General features: G+C 36.8%; 2 protein-coding genes across 2 annotated transcripts; both read left to right on the plus strand.

Annotated features, from left to right (window-relative positions):
- The first annotated feature begins 786 nt into the window (after window positions 1–786).
- Window positions 787–18,085, plus strand: LOC110786718 (THO complex subunit 5A). The gene is made up of 8 exons (XM_021991291.2): window positions 787–1,158; window positions 4,414–4,704; window positions 11,297–11,633; window positions 11,934–12,271; window positions 12,488–12,744; window positions 13,028–13,613; window positions 13,704–13,838; window positions 17,580–18,085. The coding sequence occupies exons 1-8, from the start codon at window positions 886–888 to the stop codon at window positions 17,832–17,834; spliced, it is 2,472 nt and encodes an 823-aa protein (XP_021846983.2). The 5' UTR covers window positions 787–885; the 3' UTR covers window positions 17,835–18,085.
- A 2,409-nt stretch (window positions 18,086–20,494) lies between these two features.
- LOC130469659 (uncharacterized) lies at window positions 20,495–21,121 on the plus strand. The gene has a single exon (XM_056839069.1). The coding sequence runs from the start codon at window positions 20,495–20,497 to the stop codon at window positions 21,119–21,121; it is 627 nt and encodes a 208-aa protein (XP_056695047.1).

The raw sequence follows: 21,121 nt of genomic DNA on the forward strand, positions 1-21,121 counted from the left end.
GAAAAATTTTATCACTAAAAAATAGATAACTTTTACATATATACGGGTAACTTTTAAGCATCTTAAGTTAACTTTAACTTCGGTGTGCAATATTTATCGTACACCCCATGTAAGTAATATTTATCGTCGACCAGAACAATTCGGATTTCTTTTACTTCTGAATTCCAAATACTTCGATTCGGAGTCAGTACACAAAGATTTAAGGTCATTTCTTTAATTTGCTCTCCATTTCTAAGTTCATAGCTTTCGCGGTAGCTTCGTCGATGTTACCTACCAAATAAAAAGCTTGTTCAGGAAGACTGTCTAATTCTACGGAAAGGATCAATTGAAACCCTCTAATTGTTTCTGCTAGACCAACATATTTTCCTAGAGAGCCTGTAAATACTTCTGCTACCAAAATTTTTACTTCTGGTTCCGGCGAACGAATAATCATTGAGTCCTCCTCTTTCCGGACAAGACATACAAAGAGACCTGCCAATGCGCAGATTGCGAAAGGCTCTACTTGGAAAAATGTGAAATAATCGAAAATCACGGCTCGCGTCAAGTTAGAAGCGATGGAGTACGAGATGTGCTTTAGGATGCATACTAGTAATTGTTTTGATTATAATAGTTATATATTTTCTTTGAATGTGTGGTATGCAAATCTATTTTATCATTTTAAATGTCTTATGACTTATTATCAATGATATTGTTCTTCCCCGTCCAAAAAAAAAAAAAAAAAAAAATTGATTGCACGAACTGAATTGAACTGAAAGGAACGGAACTAAAATTATGTAAAAAAGAACGGAGCCCTAACTCGGATTTTTTTTTGCACAAACGGAAAATCAACAATTTGAGGAATTGGTGTCAAACTTCCTTGAACTGACAAGTTCTGGTGTAGCAGCCATGGATGTTAAGATGGAAGATGCGGCGGCGGCAGCGGCAGCGGCAGCGGCAGCGACAGCGACAGCGACATCGGCGACGTCGGAAGACATTATTGTTCTTTCTAAAACCGCAGAAAAGGTAGAGAAATCTCCGTATGATATGCTGAAAGAGAGCAAGATTTCTGTGGAAGAGATAGTTGCGAAGATGCTTTCTCTCAAAAAGGACGACAAAGCAAAACCTGAGCTTCGCGAGCTTGTTACTCAGATGTTCCTCCACTTCGTCTCACTTCGCCAGGTTTATCTCTAATTCTCTCACTTCTAGGGTTCGTAACCGTTCCAGTAAATTTTCATGGTGGAATTTTATTTAGTTGCTTGGATTGTGAATGTTTAGAAATTCGAATTCTAGGGTTCTATTGTTTAGTCTGGTGCAATTGTTGTTATGTTAGTTATCAGCGATGATGTGAGTATGTAATTCCGAAACATGAAGCAGGGAGATGATTTGTTAGGATCCTACTACATGTACCCCTAGTGTACATCTTGTACACCATGTTTTTCTATTGGTTGAAATGACATATTTATTGTCTTTCATTCTCATTTTTTAGTGGGTTTGATGATGTGTAAACAAATTAATGGTGAATCTTGTACACTATAGCCTTGTACGGAGTATCTACTAATTCTACCGCCTAACTCACTCAAAGGCTGTCCTGAATTGTACGGAGTATCTACTAATTCTACCGCCTAACATTTTGTATTGGGAAAAGTATATATCAATAACTAACCTGACATTTTCGTAACTAAATCGGTAGGAAAACTTAAAAGCAAAAAACGTGAATTAAATGAATAAAATTTGAGGATAACTGAATATAAATTTGAAGTTAATTGAATAAAATGTGAGCATAAATGAATAAATATTGAAGTTAAATATATATCTTGAAAATCTATTTATTTTACGATTATGCCATGTAATTTGTACTATTCATCAATAACTGTTATTGATTTGGAATTACCCTTTGTATTGAGCTCGAGTGACGGTATAGGTGGTGAGTATGTGTTTTGCACTGCTGTTTGAGTAAGATTTGATCCAATTAAGTAGCTTGCTTTGTTTCTGCCTAAGGCTCATTTGTCTCTCAAGCGTGCAATTTTCCGCTTGTCTATTTGAAATGGTCTCTTTGTCACCGTTGAGGTAAAGCTAGGGGTAACATGGTAGGCGTCTTTTTAGAGGCATTCAACAAATGATGAGACTATGAGAGTTGATTTGTAGAAATATTATCCTGTGTTTGAGAGTATTTTCAGAGGTGCTTTTGGTGATTGATTCGGTATGCATAATAACATGGGATTGGTGATGCAATCATTGAAGTTTGACATCAAGGGGCTTTACTGAAATGTAGGTCCGAAATAAGAGAGCAGCTTTGAAAACTGTTGCGAAATGAATTACAGGAAGTTAAATTCCATTACCACCAAACAGGTAGACCAGTTTAAAATTTAGATATTCTCACTTTCAACTGCATATCCATTTCTGGCAGTCAAAGTTGATTGTACAAACCATGTTCTTCAAAAACCATCATTCGACCACCGGCATCCAGGCAACCACGTCACCTCCTCCCCTAGCAGGCCACCACCTTTTGACGACTACCCGGCCCTCTTTACCCCCTTGCAACCCACCAGAAGTTCTTCAAGGCTTTTACTGATCCGTTGGCCGAATCTACTATAGCAACCACTTGTATCTCGAGGATTGCAAGCGGGAGAAAGAGTGGAATTTCTGTGTTGGTGCCTTGGTGGTACTGTGGAAGGTGGTTAAGGGCGAAGCGTGATGGAAAGGGGGTGGAGGTAGACTCCGCGGAGGGAGCTGGTGGTGGTTAGAGACGAAGTTGCGGGGACTGGGGAGAAACGAATTTGTTGTGGCTGAGGAGGGGGGCTGTGTCCTTTTCTGTATATGCATAAATTATTCGAATTAAGAATAATTAGATTTAGTTCTCTACTCCAACCAATAACTAATACTTATTAGACTTTCTTTCTTGATTCGTTTAACCCAATGACCCTCAAGTTCTAACAGAGTATGCAATGCGGTTAAAATACTCTTTAAGGTAATGTCAAGTCATTCTTGACTTAGTTGACTTACTTGTTTGGTTTACACGGGAATTAAGTTCCCATGGAAAGTTGTATTTCATGAAATGTAATTTCCCTCATTGAATTCCTTGGAATTGTGCTAAAGTTGTTTGGTTGACACTAAGGAATTTGCACTTCCCTTGAAATAATTTCCTTTGTTGGGTTTGGTTCAATTTATATACTTCCCATGAATTTTAATTGTCTTCATGTAAATGCTACTTTAAGAAGGGATTTTAAAGGTAAATACACCCAATGTAAAACAAGAGAATTTTAAGTGACCTAAGGCTTTCCCTTGATTTTTGGGAATTAGAAATTCCTAAGTAATTGAACTTCCCCCATTTCTCCTTTAATGGTCAACCAAACAACTACCCTGCATGCAAATTCCCATGATATTCTATCTTTCCATTAAAAAAGGGCAGCCGAACAACACTCTAGTAGGTCTAGTAGCTTTTAGTTAGATCCAAGTTATCTAAGAAGACATAATGGAGTTTTAGCATATCACACGATGGGTAAAGCTATCCCGCTAAATTTCTTTCTTGGTTTAGCAATAGTTTTTTTTTTTTTTTTTTTTAATCCTGTTATCCATCGGCGGCAATTTTTTCAAGGACTTCTTATTAGAAATGACCTTTTATAACGTAGACTTTGTGGGAAAGGAACTTATATAAGGAAAGTGGCAATTTGGGACCTTAAATAACTTTTTTTTGTTGACTAGGTCTTTTGATCGGATAATGGCAATTGACCCAACTTTCCGTCATTGACTTGCCCACATTGCTGTAAATTTTGTTGCGCCTAAATTTTCATATCTTTTAGTCTTGAACAATGTAGGTCTAGTATATTAGAAATATGGAAATTTGGTATCATCAAATAGTACTACCTATAGTGGAGTTTGTTATAACGGAAACAAGAAAGATTATAAATAACGTAAATAAAGAACACAAAGATTTAACGTGGTTCACTAACAAAATGTTAGCTATGTCCACAGGCAGGGGAGAGGAAAGTTTTGTTGATCTTGAGGAGTACAGAATACAGAATACAACTAGGTTTATGACCCAGAAAATTTATATAGTACTCTCTAGATAGTTGTGGAAAAGCCCAGAAAATAGGCCCAAAACAGATAACCTAGTGTACAATAACAGATCCCCGTGCTGAGTCGTTGCTGTAAGGGGCTTGACCCATTCAAGGCATATTGTAACAGTATTATTGTTTTATTATGCTGCTTTCCTTTTATCCAGGACTTCCCATATCACTTTTTCAACTTCCAAACTGATGTCATGGCTGTGTGCCTATATAGAGAAAACTGCCCTCATGTCACTTGGGCATAGTCTTGTTAATCTGTAGCTGTGGTTTTAAGTCTTTAATTTGTTCAAGGGATAAGAACTATAATCTGGTAGTAATTAACCCTTTGTAAGGTGTCATGAATTCATGAAAGATGATGTTGATGTAGGCGAACCGTAATATCTTGATTGAAGAAGATCGTGTGAAAGCTGAGACTGAACGTGTAAAAGCACCTGTGGACTCAACGAGTTTGCAGCTTCATAATTTGATGTATGAGAAGAGCCACTACCTGAAAGCTATAAAGGCATGCAAAGACTTCAAATCCAAATATCCTGACATTCAACTTGTTACCGAGGCTGAGTTTTTCAGTCAAGCTCCTGAAGAGTTTAAAGGAATTGCCATATCAAATGAAACTGCTCACAATGTGATGTTGAAGAGGCTTAATTATGAGCTTTTCCAGGTAATCCTAATTTTTGTCTCTATGCTATCACAAAGTTGTGTGCATAGTGTGGTAGTCATTTATTTATCTTCTGATCTATTAATCATGTGTTCAAGAAAGTATCTTTTGCAGACTTGTTATTGATATTGACAGATTTTGTTCCTTTTCGTGCAATTTTTGTCGTTAATTTTTGACCTCATCATACATTCATTGGTCATCTTGCTATGGGTTGGTTCATTGGATACTAATTGTCTAAGGTGTTGATCGCCGACTCCAAGTATCAAGACTGTCATCTATTTCTATAACCAATTATCTGTATTTGTTCCTTTTCCAAAGTTTACCAGTTCTCCCGTCTTCTAGTTACCTTCCTTGTTGACTGCCTTCACCAGCTCACCCGTCTTCTAAGTAGATGCTAATTACCTTCCTTGTTGACCATCTTCTCAAGGTGTCATGATACTGTTTTTGAGTAAAAGCCTACAAGTGAATGGAGTATGAACAAGTAGGCCGCTCTAGTTTAGGGTTTTTCCATCCTCATGTTTTTTCTTGACAATTGGTCATCTATGTAACCAAGGTTGTCAGGATCGGGATCCCACCTTGGATCGATGAAAGGGGGTAGGATCGGATCGGTAGAGTCGGATCGTAGGATCGTAAGATCCTACTAAATAGTAAAAATAATATGTATATTATTAAAATGCAATGTAAAATCATGTATTCAAGTAATCTTAATACTTAAAGATCATTTTTTTGCTCACATAAGATTAATACTTGCGTAGATTCAAGTGCAATTAATAAGAGGTGTGCAAGTTTGTTTAAATTAGGATTTTAGTTATGATCAACTTCAAATCATAATTGATAAAATTATATGAATTTCCTTACCTTTTAGTAAAAATGATACTTATTTTTTTATAACTAATTTATTTCTAGAAAAGTATGATAATTCTAATAATATGTGATTATGAACTATTTGGTAATAAAAAAATGATTTACTATCCTAAATTATTTTATGCTAGATCGAATCGTAGGATCGGATCGTTGGATCGTGGGATCGTGTTAAGATCCTACCACTTAAATTTTTTATTGAGGTAGGATCGTAAGATCCTACACACATTAAGATCCTATCTAAGATCCGGATCGGTGGCGTGTTTTGGGATCGTAGAGTCGTAGAATCGTAAGATCCGAATCGGGAGTTTAACAACCATGTATGTAACCCTTGTAAATTTTGCTGGGCCATCAGTTCTTTGTGGTGTTTCTTGGGCAGGAAATGAGGAGTTTAACTTCAATTGTTTGTGTGGTAGATGAAGATTCAGGAATCTTCAATTCTTGTGATTTCTTAAATCTTAAGTGAAGGATATCTGATTGTGTTAATATTATTACTTCAAGATACTGAAGGAAAAACAATTTCAGGTAGTACAAGGTATAAATATTTATTAGCAGAATTTGTTGCATTAGTAGGCTGTCAAGTTCAGAGTTAGGTCCCCAATTTGATTGGGGTGTCTCGTTGAGGCAATCTCTTCACAGGTTTTTTGGGAGCTTGTAATTGCAAAATTAAATGAGACTGGATGGATGGAAGGTGTACTTTTCGCTTTGTGAAATTGTAGTTTGCTATCTTTCTCTGTTTAGACAGTGGCTGCAGCAAATAGTGTAGAAAATAGAGCTGTTTTTCTGGTGTGGTTTTGAGTTGGTGGAAATGAAAAAACACCATAATGTGAAGTGGAAATGGTGTAATTCACGAGAAGTGGAAGGATGTTTCGGATTTCATAGATTGTTGTTGACTAAGAATGCAGTTTGGCTCATGGTTTTAAACTTGGCCGCATCACAATTGCAATGTTATTGAGCTTATCGTGACTGAGTTCTTAGGCCACAACAGACGCAAACCATATGCATTGGCCTTGTTAGCGGTGCGACCATAACCACGACCATATTGGAGATTTAACCCCATGGCTTTGCTGGGATAATAATTGTGGCATTTTCCTCTTGTATTTTAATCCCTTTGTATTCTGTCATCAAGAGCAAATGTAGTTTAATGTTAAAATGGGTGGATTAATTCTCAATGTGCTGTGTCGGTGAGGCATGCTTCTCAATGAAAGTTCATAATCTAGGTATCCTTTGTGTTCTTTATGTAGACAGGAGAGCAGCTTTTTTTGACCTCAGTGATTTTTTGTTGCTTTTGCACACTTCGTAATGCTCCTGTTTCCACTTTCCATGTTGGCAATGCCTGAGATCATCATTATGGAGGTCTACCTAAATCCCAATGGGTGAAAGATGAACTTTCGTCTAAATTTTATTTTCGCCTTTTTTATTTTATTATATGAGGTGCAAGATTTGAGGCTATGGGTGGGTGATTTAATAGGGAACCTTTAACGCATATCCTTCATGCATTGTCTATCTTTGCCAGTGTGAACGTGCGATACACTCATTTTCCAGTTTTTCACTTGGAAAGTTAAGGTTCTGCTTAGGGTGAGTGGTTTTGTCTGGAAACTAGCATTGGGCACGATTTATACAAAAATCCTGCAAACATGTTATTATTCTTCATTGGAAGTTGTTTTGTGCATCAGGATTCCTGGGTTCTCCCTTTTTCTGTCTTGTGTTTCTAGTAGACACTACTTATGGGGTTTGGAGAGGCTACAGGGTAAAAGCTGTTGTGGCATTTTCTTGATGGCAATTTTTTGTGGTGTGTAGCTGGAAACACACTTAAAGTGTCTATGCAGGTATCAGCTTGTCACTGTAGTCTGTTGTTGAGTAGTGTAACATTTAATAATCCCTGTGGGTGAAAGCGGCTGGGGCTTGTACAAATTAGGAATTACTCGATTCTGGACATTCAAGGAACTGAGTGAATTTTTAAGTAGTTTTTATTCTTTGAGGAAAGCTTGCCTTGCTTTTTTATTTTATGTTTCTGTTAATAGTTTTCTTTTTCACGAGGAAAAGAGAGGATGGATACATAATAAGGGTTTTGCAATAAAGAAGATTACATATTTACTGACGTTCAATTCTTTTGGTCGGAGTTGCTGAGGTTAGCTAAAAATTGGCTTGACATGCCTTTTAGGTTCTCTATTGCCTGAGGAGGCCATATATGCCGTGGTTGCTATTGTTGGGACCTATCAATTTGTGGATACAGAGTCTCGTTCGGGAGTGACCCTCCTCACCTAGACTTTATGAAGCTATTGTCCTAGGCTTAATGAATAGTTGAGGCTGAATTGGGTTGATGTCCTCTCTCAATTGTAATAAGGATGTTCAACTGATGGACAGTGGTGGTTGCCTCAGTGTTCGTTCATCTGTTCTTGTCAAGCCACCAGTGTCATTCACTGATGTGCCTGATTACACGAGATATTACCTCATTTGTCGAGAGAAAAGTAATCCTGGAAGGGATATCTACTTAGCTGTTATTTTATTCCACCTGATGCTATAGCAGTGTTCATTAGTATAAAATTGTGGTAGGCTAGTAGCGCACAACAGCTTCAACTATTCACCACAAGCATACCATGAAACATCACACATCGTCGTGGCCCACAATTTTCCAGCTACATCAACTATCATTGACAACTTACTGTAATACACGACCTGGAGGAAGGGGTATTTTGGGAATGGCATCTATTTTTGTTATGTGTAGCTTGTGAATAAGTAGAGAAGTTATTATTGAAGAGAGAAGGAAAAAGCAAGCAGAATTTCTATATAGAGAAGATTGCAGAGAGAGAAGTTGGGCAGAAAATTGTGAGAGTTCATTATACTTTGCGTAGCTTGTAGTTGGGAGTGTCCAGCCACTCCAAGGCCTGAGATTGTAAACACCATTTTGATGATTCAATATCATCGATATTACAGTCATCTATAATTTCACTTTTACTTACTAGGTACTTTGGGGAATTTCATTTTTAGGTACCTGGGGGAATAGTTAGAGAATTTGTTTTGGAAGAGAGAAGGAAAAAGCAAGCAGAACTTCGATATAGAGGAGATTGAAGAGAGAAGTTAAGCAGATATTTCTGAGAGTTTATCATACTTTGCTTAGCGTGTAGTTACTCAAAGGCCCGGGATTGTAAACACCATTTTGATGATTCAACAGCATCAATATTACAATCATCTATAATTTACTTGATATAAATTTTCCTCGTTTACATCTGTTTTTCCAAATTATTTTTGAGAATCTGCATCTTCTTGTCCTAGCTACCATCTTCAAATATCTGATATATCATACGTTCTTGTCATGATTTTCTTCTAGTAAGCTATGAACTTTCATAAAGCCACTAGGGCTAAGTAGTCCATGATTTTTTTTTGGAAAAGAACTAAAGTTTCTACTTAGCTGCTTCCATTCTTACAACATTGCCATTGTGAAATTTTCTTAGTGAAAGGACCCAAGTTCCTAGCTTGCTAGCTATTTTCAACCTGACAAAATCTTGTTAGAAGGGGTGACTGGTGAGCCTCACTAGTTAGAAGAGTACATTTTGACTTGAAATATGAAAATAACCCTGTGATTGTCTTAATCATCATTGCCTTTTTGTCACTGGATTCTCTTTCTTTGGCACATATCTGTAACTTTGTTTGAGATAAATATTAAGTTGGGTTCAACCTTTTTCTGTTGAAATTTTTTGGAAGGGAGTCTAGTGGTCCACTGGGAATGCAAAACAAACTAGTGGGATTTTAGGAGTATGCGTGCTTATTGTTCAAATTTTATTACTAACAATTCTTTTAATTGATTTTTGAAGGTTATTTTATAGCTGGAGGCTAGTATTAGACTATGCGTGCAACTTAACTTTTCTTGATCTTTTTACTTTTATAATTTTTTTTTTTATGTGATACGTTGAGGTTGTGACATTTTTTGTTATCCCTCCATGGGTCGATCTTTACACCTCTGTTTGGTATGGAACTATTAATAGTTGTTTAATGTGATTTATGTGAATAAGAAAATTCGAATGTGGTAGAGACTAGAAAGAGACAAGGGAGATGTAACAGAAAGTGGGTAGAGTGAAAAAAGTATGAGAAAGTGTATAGAAGGAAAAAGTAAGAATTGTGAAGTTTATTTAGGGCTTGCGCTATCTTATTTTTATAAGGCGCAAAAGTCCCTGGAGCCTACGCGCAAGGCGAAGGCGCGCGCTTTTCGTATGCAAGGCGCACATTTTTTTTATATTTTTTGGTGGTATTTATTTTCTGAAAATAATAATCAAAATAGTAGTATTTGTTGCACAAAGGGGTAAAATAGTAATTACAGTAATACCAAAAGCCTTTTTGAGGAAAAAAACCAGACAACAGAGGGACTAAGGAAGGCTAACATTTTAGTTACTAGCTATTCATTTAGATCATCAAAAGAACTGTGCACATCTTACATTAAAATGGGAAAAACAAAAGTTTGTATGACCTGTCGCTGAAAGGGACAAAGAAAAAATGGAAAAATTTAGGGTTTTCTCTCTCCTCTTTTCAATATAGTAAATTCTAACTGTTAAGGAGCCATTAAAGTCACGCGGTTTGGCCTTTTTTCAAAAAAATATATTACTTATCAACAACTAGAGCCTTATACCACAAGGCGCGAAAGGTGCTGCACCTTGAGCCTGGGTAAAAGGCGCAAGGTGCTGCCCCTTGAGCCTGGGTAAAAGGCGCAAAGGCGCGCGCCTTTTGGAGGGTGCCTGAGGCGCCAAGACTTGCGCCTTGAGCCTAGGCACGCTTTTTAAAACTAAGTGCGCTATAAACGAAAGTGTGAATATAAAATTCGGATGGGCAGAAAAACTGATAGAGAGAGAACAATAAGAAAAAGGTGTATATAGATAGAGAGAGAAAAGTACGAAAAACTGAGAAGTTTACCACGGGACCTTTGCCGTAAAGGTGTGGGTAAAAATTTGTAGACGGTTAGAGAAAGATAAAAAAAAGGGGATAAAGAGAGATGTTAGAGAAAGTAGGTAGGTATATAAAAAGTAAGAGAAAGTGTATGGACAGAGGGAGAAAATAGTGTGTCAAAGTGTTGGGTTTATTTTGGGACTTGCACCACTAAGGAAAATGTGAATAAATAACTTAGATGTGGTTGGAGAAACATAAAGAGTAAGAGAAACGGGATAGAGAAAGATGTTAGATAAAGTGTGTGGAGAGAGATGCAAAAGGAAGTGGGTAGGGAGAAAAGTAGGTAGGAGAATATTTATAGAGAGACAACAAGAAAAGTGGGAAGTTTATTTTGGGACTTGTGCCAGAAAGGAAAGTGTGAAAACTTTTGAGGGACATGGAGAGTATCTTTATATTACTTACCCTCACCCCTCCCTCCCCCCGATGATTGTTGCTGTTTTTTCAGGGGATTACTTAGGCCTTGTTATCTTCTAGTTTTTGGTCTGGTGTTGTTTGAATGTTTTTTGTGAGTACTTTTTGCCTTTTCTGGTTTGGTCTGGTCTGATTTTCTGATCTGATCTAATAAGCAATAAGAATAAGGTGAAGAGAACAGGCCTTAGTGATACAAGGGGCTGGCAAGCTGTTTGGTTTTATTTGTTAAATGATAGCTTGTCTAAATTTTTTTAATTCTTTAATTTTTTATACACACTAATATATCTTCGCGGAATAAAGTTAGCAGAAGTAGTTTTCACTTTGACTTTAATATTATGTACTAAGCGTGATGCATCGGGAGATCTGCTGACTTGTCTTTCAACAGAGAAAAGAGCTTTGCAAGTTTCGCGAGAAGCTGGACCAGAAGAAGAAAAGTCTTTTGGAGACCATTGCCAACAGAAAGAAATTTTTGTCAAGTCTCCCCTCACATCTGAAGGCTTTAAAGAAAGCGTCATTACCTGCACAAAACCAACTGGGACTTTTACATACAAAGAAACAAAAACAGCTGCATGCGGCGGAGTTGCTGCCTCCGCCATTGTATATTATTTACTCTCAGTTCATGGCCCAAAAAGAAGCTTTTGGGGAAAATATTGACTTGGAAATAACTGGAAGCTTGAAAGATGCTCAGGTCTTTGTCCGGCGGCAAACATATAAAGACACTGGTATCTGTACTCGTCCTTCAATTTTTAAAACGGATGATCATTTTGTGTTGTTTATTCTTTGTAGTGTATATCTTGATGTATTAATCTTGTTGCTACAAAGTCAAGTAAAAAAATAGACAATGTACAAGCAGTAGTGGCAACATGTCATAAGCTATCTTCCTTAGAACATGTTTCTATAGTAAAAGTAAGACAAGTTATAAGTTCAATGTCTGATGATTTTAAATTTAGTCTAGAATCTGTTGGTATAGCAATTTTCATCAGATGATTGAGTGAATGACCTGATAAACTTCATCCATGCAGGCACATCATCCATGCAGGAGAGTTCACGGATAGATGATGATGTAGTGGATGAGGAAGATGATGGACAAAGGAGGAGAAAACGGCCCAAAAAAGTGGCTAGCAAGGAAAATGTTGACACAGCTGGGATATATCAAGCTCATCCTCTAAGAATCATTCTCCATGTGTACGACAATGAAGTTTGCGAACCAAAGTCTGCCAGACTTGTTACTTTGAAGTTTGAATATCTGTTTAAGCTGAATGTTGTTTGTGTGGGTGTTGAGGGGTCTGATCAAGGGTCTGAAAATAACATTCTGTGCAATTTATTCCCTGATGATAAGGGCCTTGAACTGCCTCAGCAGGTATGAACATTTTGCTTATTCCGTGTTAACTGCTTGATGATCGGTATGGTACGGCCCTAAGAAATTGTGTCACTGTGTTGTGTACTTCAATGTGATTGGGGAATGAGGGTTAGTTATTGATTGTGGCATAAGGAGAATCAAGTAATTCAATTCTGATTGATTTTTTTCTTCTAAAATGCTGCAATTTACTTATATTTTGATGTGTTATTGGTGTAGTCGGCTAAGCTCCTCTTGGATGATGGAGCAGAATTTGATGAAAGACGAACTATGCGTCCATATAAATGGGCCCAGCATTTGGCAGGAATCGACTTTTTGCCAGAGGTGTCCCCCTCATCCACTAGTAATGAAGCTGGCAAGTTTGAAACTGGTAAGGATGCTGTTGTCTCAGGACTTTCACTGTATCGGCATCAAAACCGAGTGCAGACGGTGGTGCAAAGAGTCAGGTTAAGGACGAAGGCTCAGCTTGCACTTTCGTGAGTCACTGCTCTATTTGTTTGGGTTTTGAAGTGATAAGATAGAATATAAGACAGCGGGTTTGCATATGAAAACCAGAATGTAGCTGATTTTGGATATAAAACCCATCTTTTTTGGCTTAGTTATAGCTGCTAACATTTTTTATGTATTGATGCATACACAATCAAGTACATCTTCATTCTGTTTTACTTGTTAGCTGGGATTGAATAATAATCTAGGCTATCTGTTGTTGTGTTTGTCTATGTCGAGTCTGTTTTGTTGAGTGTTATCTTTGGATTACAGGGAACAGCTTGATTCACTTACAGCCCTTAAATGGCCCACTCTGATCTGTCAAAGTGTTCCATGGGCCGCACATGAACACCTGTGTTTTCTGCATAGATGGTCACATGTAGGATCCTCTCTTAACCAGGATGGTTCTCTATCCAGAGTTGATGTGGAACAAGACCATGATGCTTTTGATGCTAACATGGCTGGAAGAGCTAGTTCCTCTAAGGAAGAGGGGATTATGACGGAAGATGGGGAGCTTCCATCTTTGACTCCAGCCACAGTTGTGACTGATGAGAAATCTAGTGCTTATCTAAATCAAGGATCAGGTGTTAAACATTCTAAACGGATGGCACTAATCTCAAAAAGTATTGCAGTTCCAGTCAAAACTGCCAGAAACCAGAGTTTTGGGCGATATGAGGAGGACACAGACCTTATGATGGATAGTGAAAGTGAAGTAGATGACACCACCAACAATGACAAGGAAATTGAATGTGCTGTTGACGAGGGGAATTCTTGGGTGGATTACGGAATTAAAGAGTTTAATCTTGTTTTAACCCGGAAAAGAGATGCGGGAGAGGGGAACGTTGATCTTGAAGTCAAGGTAGTGAAAATATTCAGAACTTGTGATGTTCGTGTTTTCTCTTATGTTTTTTTTTGGCTCATTTTGCTGACTAATTGTCTATGATGACAGATTAGGATAAGCAAGGAGTATCCTCTCAGGCCTCCTCTTTTCAAATTGAGTTTACTCTCACAATATTCTGGTGGAAATAGTTCACCCATTGACCACTCTGTGTGGTACAATGAACTTCGAGCCATGGAAGCTGAGGTAGGCAGTAAAATTTACTTTCTAAGGCATTGTTCTCTTTAACTGAGTTTTACCAATCTGATTTTTGCTGTTTAAAACTTCTTGCTTAAGAATATGTGCTAATCAAAACTGATTTCTGATGATTCACTCTTATTTTGTCACATTCGATTATTAACTTTTGCTGTTCAAAACCGACTATTTCTTATTTGGATAGAAAATCATATTAAAAGTAGGGAAAAAAGAGAAAAAAACAACTAGGACAAGCAGTTCTCTCATCTGAATACTAAATTACAAATTGCACCAATTTCTTATAGCTAATTTTATGATCAAAATTAGATTGAAATTGATTTAAATTGCCAAACATGCAGTTTTAAATTGATTTGCGCTACTCCCTCCGTCCCCAATAAAAGTTCCATTCTCTTAAAATGTTTGTCCCAAAATAAAGTTTCCACTTCACTTTCTCTCAATATGTAATAAAAACCAACCATTATACTACAATAACAACAACAACCAAGCCGTAGTACCAAAATGATCTGGGTCGGCTAACATGAACCATCATAAGGAACCGTCGGCTAACATGAACCATTATACTATATACCCATTTTTCACCTTTAATTTAACTTTAGTTTTAATATTTATACAAAACCGCACTAACTTATCTCCTAAATACTTGTGCCCAAGGGATATGAAAACTTTATTTGGCTACAGGGAGTATTTTAAACTGTTTTTTCTGATTCAAAGTGAATTTAGCTCAACTTGAATTTTCTAAACTTGAACGCATAGGTACGAAATCCTTTGCTTGAAATAAGTTCTCTTAATTTCACAATTTTAGGCATATATGAAATTCTACAAGCTGGACCTTGCATTACCTTGTCTTAAGAATCCTTTCTGAATATAGCGACTCACAATAATACACAATAAAATAGAAGGGAAATATATGCACTTAATTCTATAAACTTCTAAATATATTTGAATGTGACTACTCGAAAATGAATAACAACCTATGCATTTATATAATGCTACAAACAACAAATGGGCATCAATTATTTTCTCTTTAATACCCTTTCACTCTCACATATTAATAATAACATCCCTTATTTCTCGCTTAATAATTAGAGATGCTTTACTATTTAGAAATATAAAGTTTATCTAATTTTAAGAGGATGCTCTTGTTACATTGAGGTTGATAGAGAAAAGGTGGTAGCAAATGGGGCGTTGTCCCACAAACTCATCTAGTTATTCATAAAACGTACTGAAATTAACATTTCATCTGGGTCCTAGTTCCAAAATAGAATAGAAATTTGATAAAACAGATATTCTATCAGTTATGTAAGTATGCAATGTTACCGTTGCTAAATTTGAGACGGCTCCAAGTAGGCTGCCGTGAGCACGGTGCAAAGAGGCTAATTTTTTGATTAATTGTCATTATAACAGTAAATCAAACAAAACGGGAAAGCAGACCATTTCTCCTACTCTGGCAAACAGGGTGGATGGAAAGTGTGTTGGGTGAAATTTTTTGAGCAATGGAATTCTAAAGATTAATTTTCAAAGGAAATGATTGAGTTTAAGGATTGGAATTGGAATTGGAATTGGTACTCACCTTTTTTTTTCTAAGAACTCAACTACTGTCACCTTAGGAAACTTGCGGGAAGCTAGCTAATGCCTACGATATTGCTTATATACTAAAATCTCTTCAAGTTTGATCGATATTTGCGTAGTTGATTAGCCTCCCCTTTCATAACTTATTTGAAAATGTTATACCCAAAGTGTGGTAGTGGATTGATCTTCAATGTTTCTCATTGGTAGTGGGAATTTAGGACTAGTAAGGTTACGCAGTTTCTTGCTCGGAAGGCAAGTTCCTTCTTTTTCGAGAATATTTTCAGGAACTGAATCGGATCTTGGAATGTTAGTATGCCGTTACAAGTCCTCCTTCCGCTGAAATGGCTCTCTTTTGTTTTGTTTGTTCACCACGACAAGAAATCACGATGAAGTTAGAATTATTCAGAAAAGGAGTGGCACTTAGCCGGTCTAGCTACCGTACTTGTGTGGTCGGTTGCTTGCTTTCTTTTTCAAGAATCTTTTCGGGCAGCGAGTCAGATCTTGGAATGTTAGTTATGCTGTTACAAGTCCTTCGGTCGAAAGGCCCTCTTTTGTTTTGTTTGTTCAATACGGCACAAAATCACGAAGGAAGAGAGTGGCACCTGGCCGATCTAGCTACCAGAATTGGGTGTTCCGTTTTTTAAGCTGCTCTTTCTAAGGGATGAGAATGTACATAAAAACTATCGCCTGTGAAAGCCTTGTCACATCATCAACCATCTATAGGCTTTCGCCTTCAATCGTTATAGATTTTCGAAGAAGTGGCTATGCCAATTGCCAAGTCGCACCAAGAGCTTATCGTTTCTTCCCCTTTGTTAAGTAGACCTTTGAAAAGCAAAAGCAGTGGTTTGAAATCTCAATTCAGATGTAGAAGTGGATCTACAGCGTTCCTGTTTTTGAGAGATGAATAAGGGTGTGGACTTCTGTGCTAATAGAGGTCACTCGTGTTTGTCGGTCACCTGTTGTTTCGAAGCTTTCGATATCGACTTTGTGTTAATCATCCAAAATAGATGAGTTAGGTTAATCTTATATTAGGAGTTAGCCTAGTTTTTCTTTTCTCATGGAAAAAAAAAAGAATCTTGACCTTCAAAAAAATTAAAAAATTAAAAAAAAGGAAAAAATCTCCTTTCGTCCCCGACTAGTTTTTACGCTTTCCATTTTCATGTATTCCAAATTAATTTTGACACTTCTATTTTAGAAAAGATCCCATAATTATTTTAATACATCTCTTTCCACTACCAAAAATTAAGGACCCAAGCCGACACACTCTCACTTTCAATTAAAATAAAATACTCCCGTATATTCTATCACATCTATTTTTCAATAAAATAATACCACACTATCTCATTTCAAATCTACTTTTCCAATAAATTAATATTTAATAACCAAACAACTTATCTTCTAAACTGTGTAATGATAAGTGTGAAGATTAATTTGGGACGGAGGAGAATTGAAGGGCTTTATGTTGTTTTAACGGCCACAACAGGCGTTACAGTGTTAGAAAAGTCTGTTGAGCCTCTAGGAGCCGAGAAATCACTGTCATTTGGGGTTATTCTACAAACCTTGAAATTTGATACCTTAGCTTAATTGTAATATAGAAATTCTTGATTTTATACCTTAAAGAACAAGTTTGTGTCAAAAGGATGAAGCGTCTTTCTGCAATATCCAGTCATCAGCCTTGCCCCTCAGTGGCTAATAAATGGTCCTCGATGGATTAGAAGTGCTTTCTATTGCCCTTGAGAAAACCCCCCCAAAAAAACTTGCTGGAGTATAAAGAACGTGAAACTTGCCTAAACACGCCAATGGACATGGAAAGGTACTTTAAGTTTCTACTTGACTTGCTGATAACAGTTATTCTTTGGTTGTGAATTGGTTTCCTACCTACGGAAAAGGATTTTGTTCAAAAAGGATACATGAATGACCCATCTCTTACACTTTTGCTGTTTGATGATTACTCTAGCTTATTTTTTATATGAACTAGACTTTTGTGCATAAACGGTCATGCTACCTTGCCCAAACTTAACTGTTGGATAATTGAATAATTTCTTGTAGGGCTTAAAAGGAGCTGCCTGAGGAGCATTAACATCTATTTCAGGCTGATATTTTTGGTCACATGAATGGGTTTCTTTTTGATATTGTCATTAATGATTGATTTTCTTGTTGTAGGTGAATGTTCACATACTAAAGATGTTACCTCCTAATGAAGAAAACAATATTTTATCACATCAAGTTCATTGTCTTGCCATGATCTTCGACCTCTACTTAAATGAGGCTTCTCAACCTTCACAAGGGAGAAAGTGTAAAGATTCTGATATCGGCTCGGTCAGCGGTGGTCTCAAGGCCAGATCTTTTAGGGGAAGGGATCGTCGAAACATGATACCTTGGAAGGATATGGAATTAACTCCAGGCTATCCTTTTTGATAGATACACGGCGTTATGTTTTTTCCAATGGCTAGATTTCAGTAGCAATGCTGATGTTTTTGGTTATTGTAATAGCGTTTAATTATTGTACGTTGATCTCATAAGCCTCATTAGCCTATCAATGTTTGATATGTGATACTTTCTGCCTCCTCTCGATTATTTAGGCATATAAGGTTCAAGGTTCTTACGGACAACAACCTACATGGGGATTTTTCTTTTAAATGCGAGTCGCGTGAGATTGTTGATAGTAATTTTCTATTGCTTAACTTCTTAATTAGTTTTTGTGCATCTCTACTGCTTAAAAAAGCCGAATGAGCCCCCTCTTTTTTGCGTAATTTTTTATTCTATTTTTTGCCCCTCCTGTATTAAATACAATATCACATAAATAAACCTATTAGACAGGGCATAGAAAACTCCAGAGTCTAGAACCAGGAGTCCAGGAGCACCTCTCACATAAACATCCTCATTTTCTCCCTCACTTTCTTATCAAAACGACAAAACCAACCATCATCAATCGAAGGAAAAACTCACAAAGGTAATTGTACTTTTTACGAACTCTAAATCTGTAATGTATTAAGCTTATACTTTCATATTTAGAATTTTGGATTCTTGTTTTGGTTTAATGTTCATTGTTTTCGGTAAGTTGAGTAAAGGGAGACCAGCATTTCGTACTTAATTTATTTCAGATTTTTACATGCATGTGTTTAAAATATTTATTTGAAATTGGTCTCAAATTTGGGTTATTTTTTTGATTTAAATTGTACTGAAGGCAGGGGTATGAGTGACAATATCGATCGAATCCTCTGAAAGTCAATGATTAGAAGATGTTGACATTGTTGTTCTCCTCTTGAAATTTTTGTTGGTGTCTGATTCGTCTGAATTGAGGGTTTCCATTATCCTCTCAGAGTGAGGTTTATTTTTCACTCCTTTTTTTTTTCCAATGATCTCTAATAGTATTAGATAATAATTGGGGTTAATGCATGATTTTATTTGTTGCATGAGTTTTTCTAATTTGGACTTTTCTTGAGCTGTAAGTCCCTGTTCTTTAGAGCTGAACTGAACGGAATTGAACTAAACTGAACTGAATGCTCCTGAACTTAACTTAACTTAACTGAACTTCACTTAACATAATATTCCTGAAATAAATGATAAATGATAAGCAATAAACAATTAGTAATTAATAATTAATACTCCTTCCGTTCCTTTAAGTTCTTCCCATTGTGAATCTTGGGTGGATTTAAAGAAAACTGGAATCTTGGTTTGAATGCGTATAAGTGTAATGATTGGGCGTAAGAGAAGTGATTGGAATAAGAGAGATAAAATAGTAAAGAAATAAGAGAAAAGGTAGATATTTTATTTATTTAATCATAATCAGAAAATCTGGTACAAGTGGGGACCAAAGCACATGCAAGTGGGGACTTACTTTGCATTTTTACACGAAATTTTCCCAAAAAACTGAATTCCCTCCGAACTTTCCCAAAATAGAAAGTTTGGGGTGGAATATTTTCCTCCAAATTTTCCCTCAAACTTTTTCCCTAAAAAGGGAAGTTGAAACCCTTTACAAATAGGGTCACTTTCCCACATTTTTCCCTCATAAATGCTTTACGCCAAGAATAAAAAAAATTCTGCTCTACTTTAAGACAAGATTTACAGCCTCAATTCACTAGAGTTAATAAAAAACAGGGGATATTAATGGCTTCAGATCAAGAAGAGGATGACTTCCTCGGTTTTTCTGATGATGAGGGAGACGACACAAATACGGAATATGACTCGGAGGATGATGAACCTGCTGCTGCTGCTGTGGTACAACATGCTGGCGTTGAACTAAATGCTCATGAATTTGGGGATTTTGAGCAGTACCAACCACTGCCAGATCTTAATGAAGTGCCACAAGAAGTACCACATGAAATTGAAGTGGGACAACAGAAGACTCAAACATCAGGTATATCATATCAGACAGTTCCATTTATTTTTGATTTGAACATGCCACCACACGAAGATTTCACACCATCTCCACAACATCAAACAGATAGTGAAAAGGTTCATCATAAGCCTAGGACTCCTAGAATTAACAATGAATTGAGGCTGAAAATCTTCTTGTTCCTGCTATGAAGAAAACTTAGAGAGTCAGACAAACTCATTTATGGGACAATTGAGGTGGCTGTTAAAAAGTACGGTTACACAAGGAAGACAATTGGAGGGATATGGAACAAAGCAAAGAGACAGAAGACAACCATGGATTCATATCTTTATGAAAGAAAATATCACAACTGTGGTAGGAAAAGAATTCAAGTGACATATAAATCAATAGCATCAATAGGCATAGGGGACAGAACAAGCATTAGAGATCTTGCAAAGATGCTGAATTTGGGGGCAACAACAGTATGAAGAATGGTGAAAAGAAAACAGATTAAACCACACTCAAGTCTCTTGCATTCAGGCATTTCAGAAGAATGCAAGATGGCAAGGATGAGGTGGGTACTTAGACTCATAATGGATTACACTATACCAAATGATCCACATATTACATCATGTATGATTTCATTCACATAGATGAGAAATGGCTCTATCTAACACAGAAAAATCAAAGAGTTTATCTTGCAAACAATGAACCATTTCCACACAGAAGGGCAAAGTCAAGATAAAAAATACCAAAATTCATGTTCATAGCAGCAGTAGCAAGACCAAGGTGGGGACAAGATGGGCAGTGTGAGTTTGATGGCAAGCTAGGTATATTTCCATTCACAGATGCAGTAGCATCAAAGAGAACTTCCAAAAACAGAGTGAAGGGGACAATTGAGACAAAACCAATTAAGTCAGTTAATCAAATTGCAACAAGGGCCATGCTAATCAACTATTTAATCCCAACGATTAAAGAGAAATGGCCACCACATGAGGGGGAAAAGGTGATCTACATCATTCAAGATAATGCAAAGGCACACATTTTACAATCTGATTCAGAATGGCAGCAACACTACAAGCAAGATGGATTTACATTGATATTGACACAACAACCAGCAAATAGTTCAGATTGCAACATCTTGGACTTGGGGTTTTTCAGGTCAATACAATCACTCATGCACAAAAAGATGCCCAAAACAGTGGAAGATTTAAGTGGTGCAGTGACTGATTCATTTAATGAATTGCATCCAAAGACTCTTTCTAATGTGTGGATGACACTGCAATTTGTTGGGAATGAAATACTAAAGCACAAGGGCAACAATGACTACCAACTTCCACACAACAAGAAGAAAATTTTAGAAGATGATGGCAATCTGCCAGAATAA

This window comes from Spinacia oleracea, chromosome 3 (assembly GCF_020520425.1).
Source record: "Spinacia oleracea cultivar Varoflay chromosome 3, BTI_SOV_V1, whole genome shotgun sequence".
Lineage (NCBI taxonomy): Eukaryota > Viridiplantae > Streptophyta > Magnoliopsida > Caryophyllales > Amaranthaceae > Spinacia > Spinacia oleracea.

What these genes read in the sequence shown, in the direction of transcription:
- LOC130469659 (XM_056839069.1), top strand. Translation starts at nt 20,495, where the DNA reads ATGTTCATAGCAGCAGTAGCAAGACCAAGGTGGGGACAAGATGGGCAG.
- LOC110786718 (XM_021991291.2), top strand. Translation starts at nt 886, where the DNA reads ATGGATGTTAAGATGGAAGATGCGGCGGCGGCAGCGGCAGCGGCAGCG. An exon ending in ACTTCGTCTCACTTCGCCAG is followed by an intron (nt 1,159 to 4,413) that starts GTTTATCTCTAA and finishes ATGTTGATGTAG; the next exon opens with GCGAACCGTAATATCTTGAT. An exon ending in AAGGCTCAGCTTGCACTTTC is followed by an intron (nt 12,745 to 13,027) that starts GTGAGTCACTGC and finishes TTTGGATTACAG; the next exon opens with GGAACAGCTTGATTCACTTA.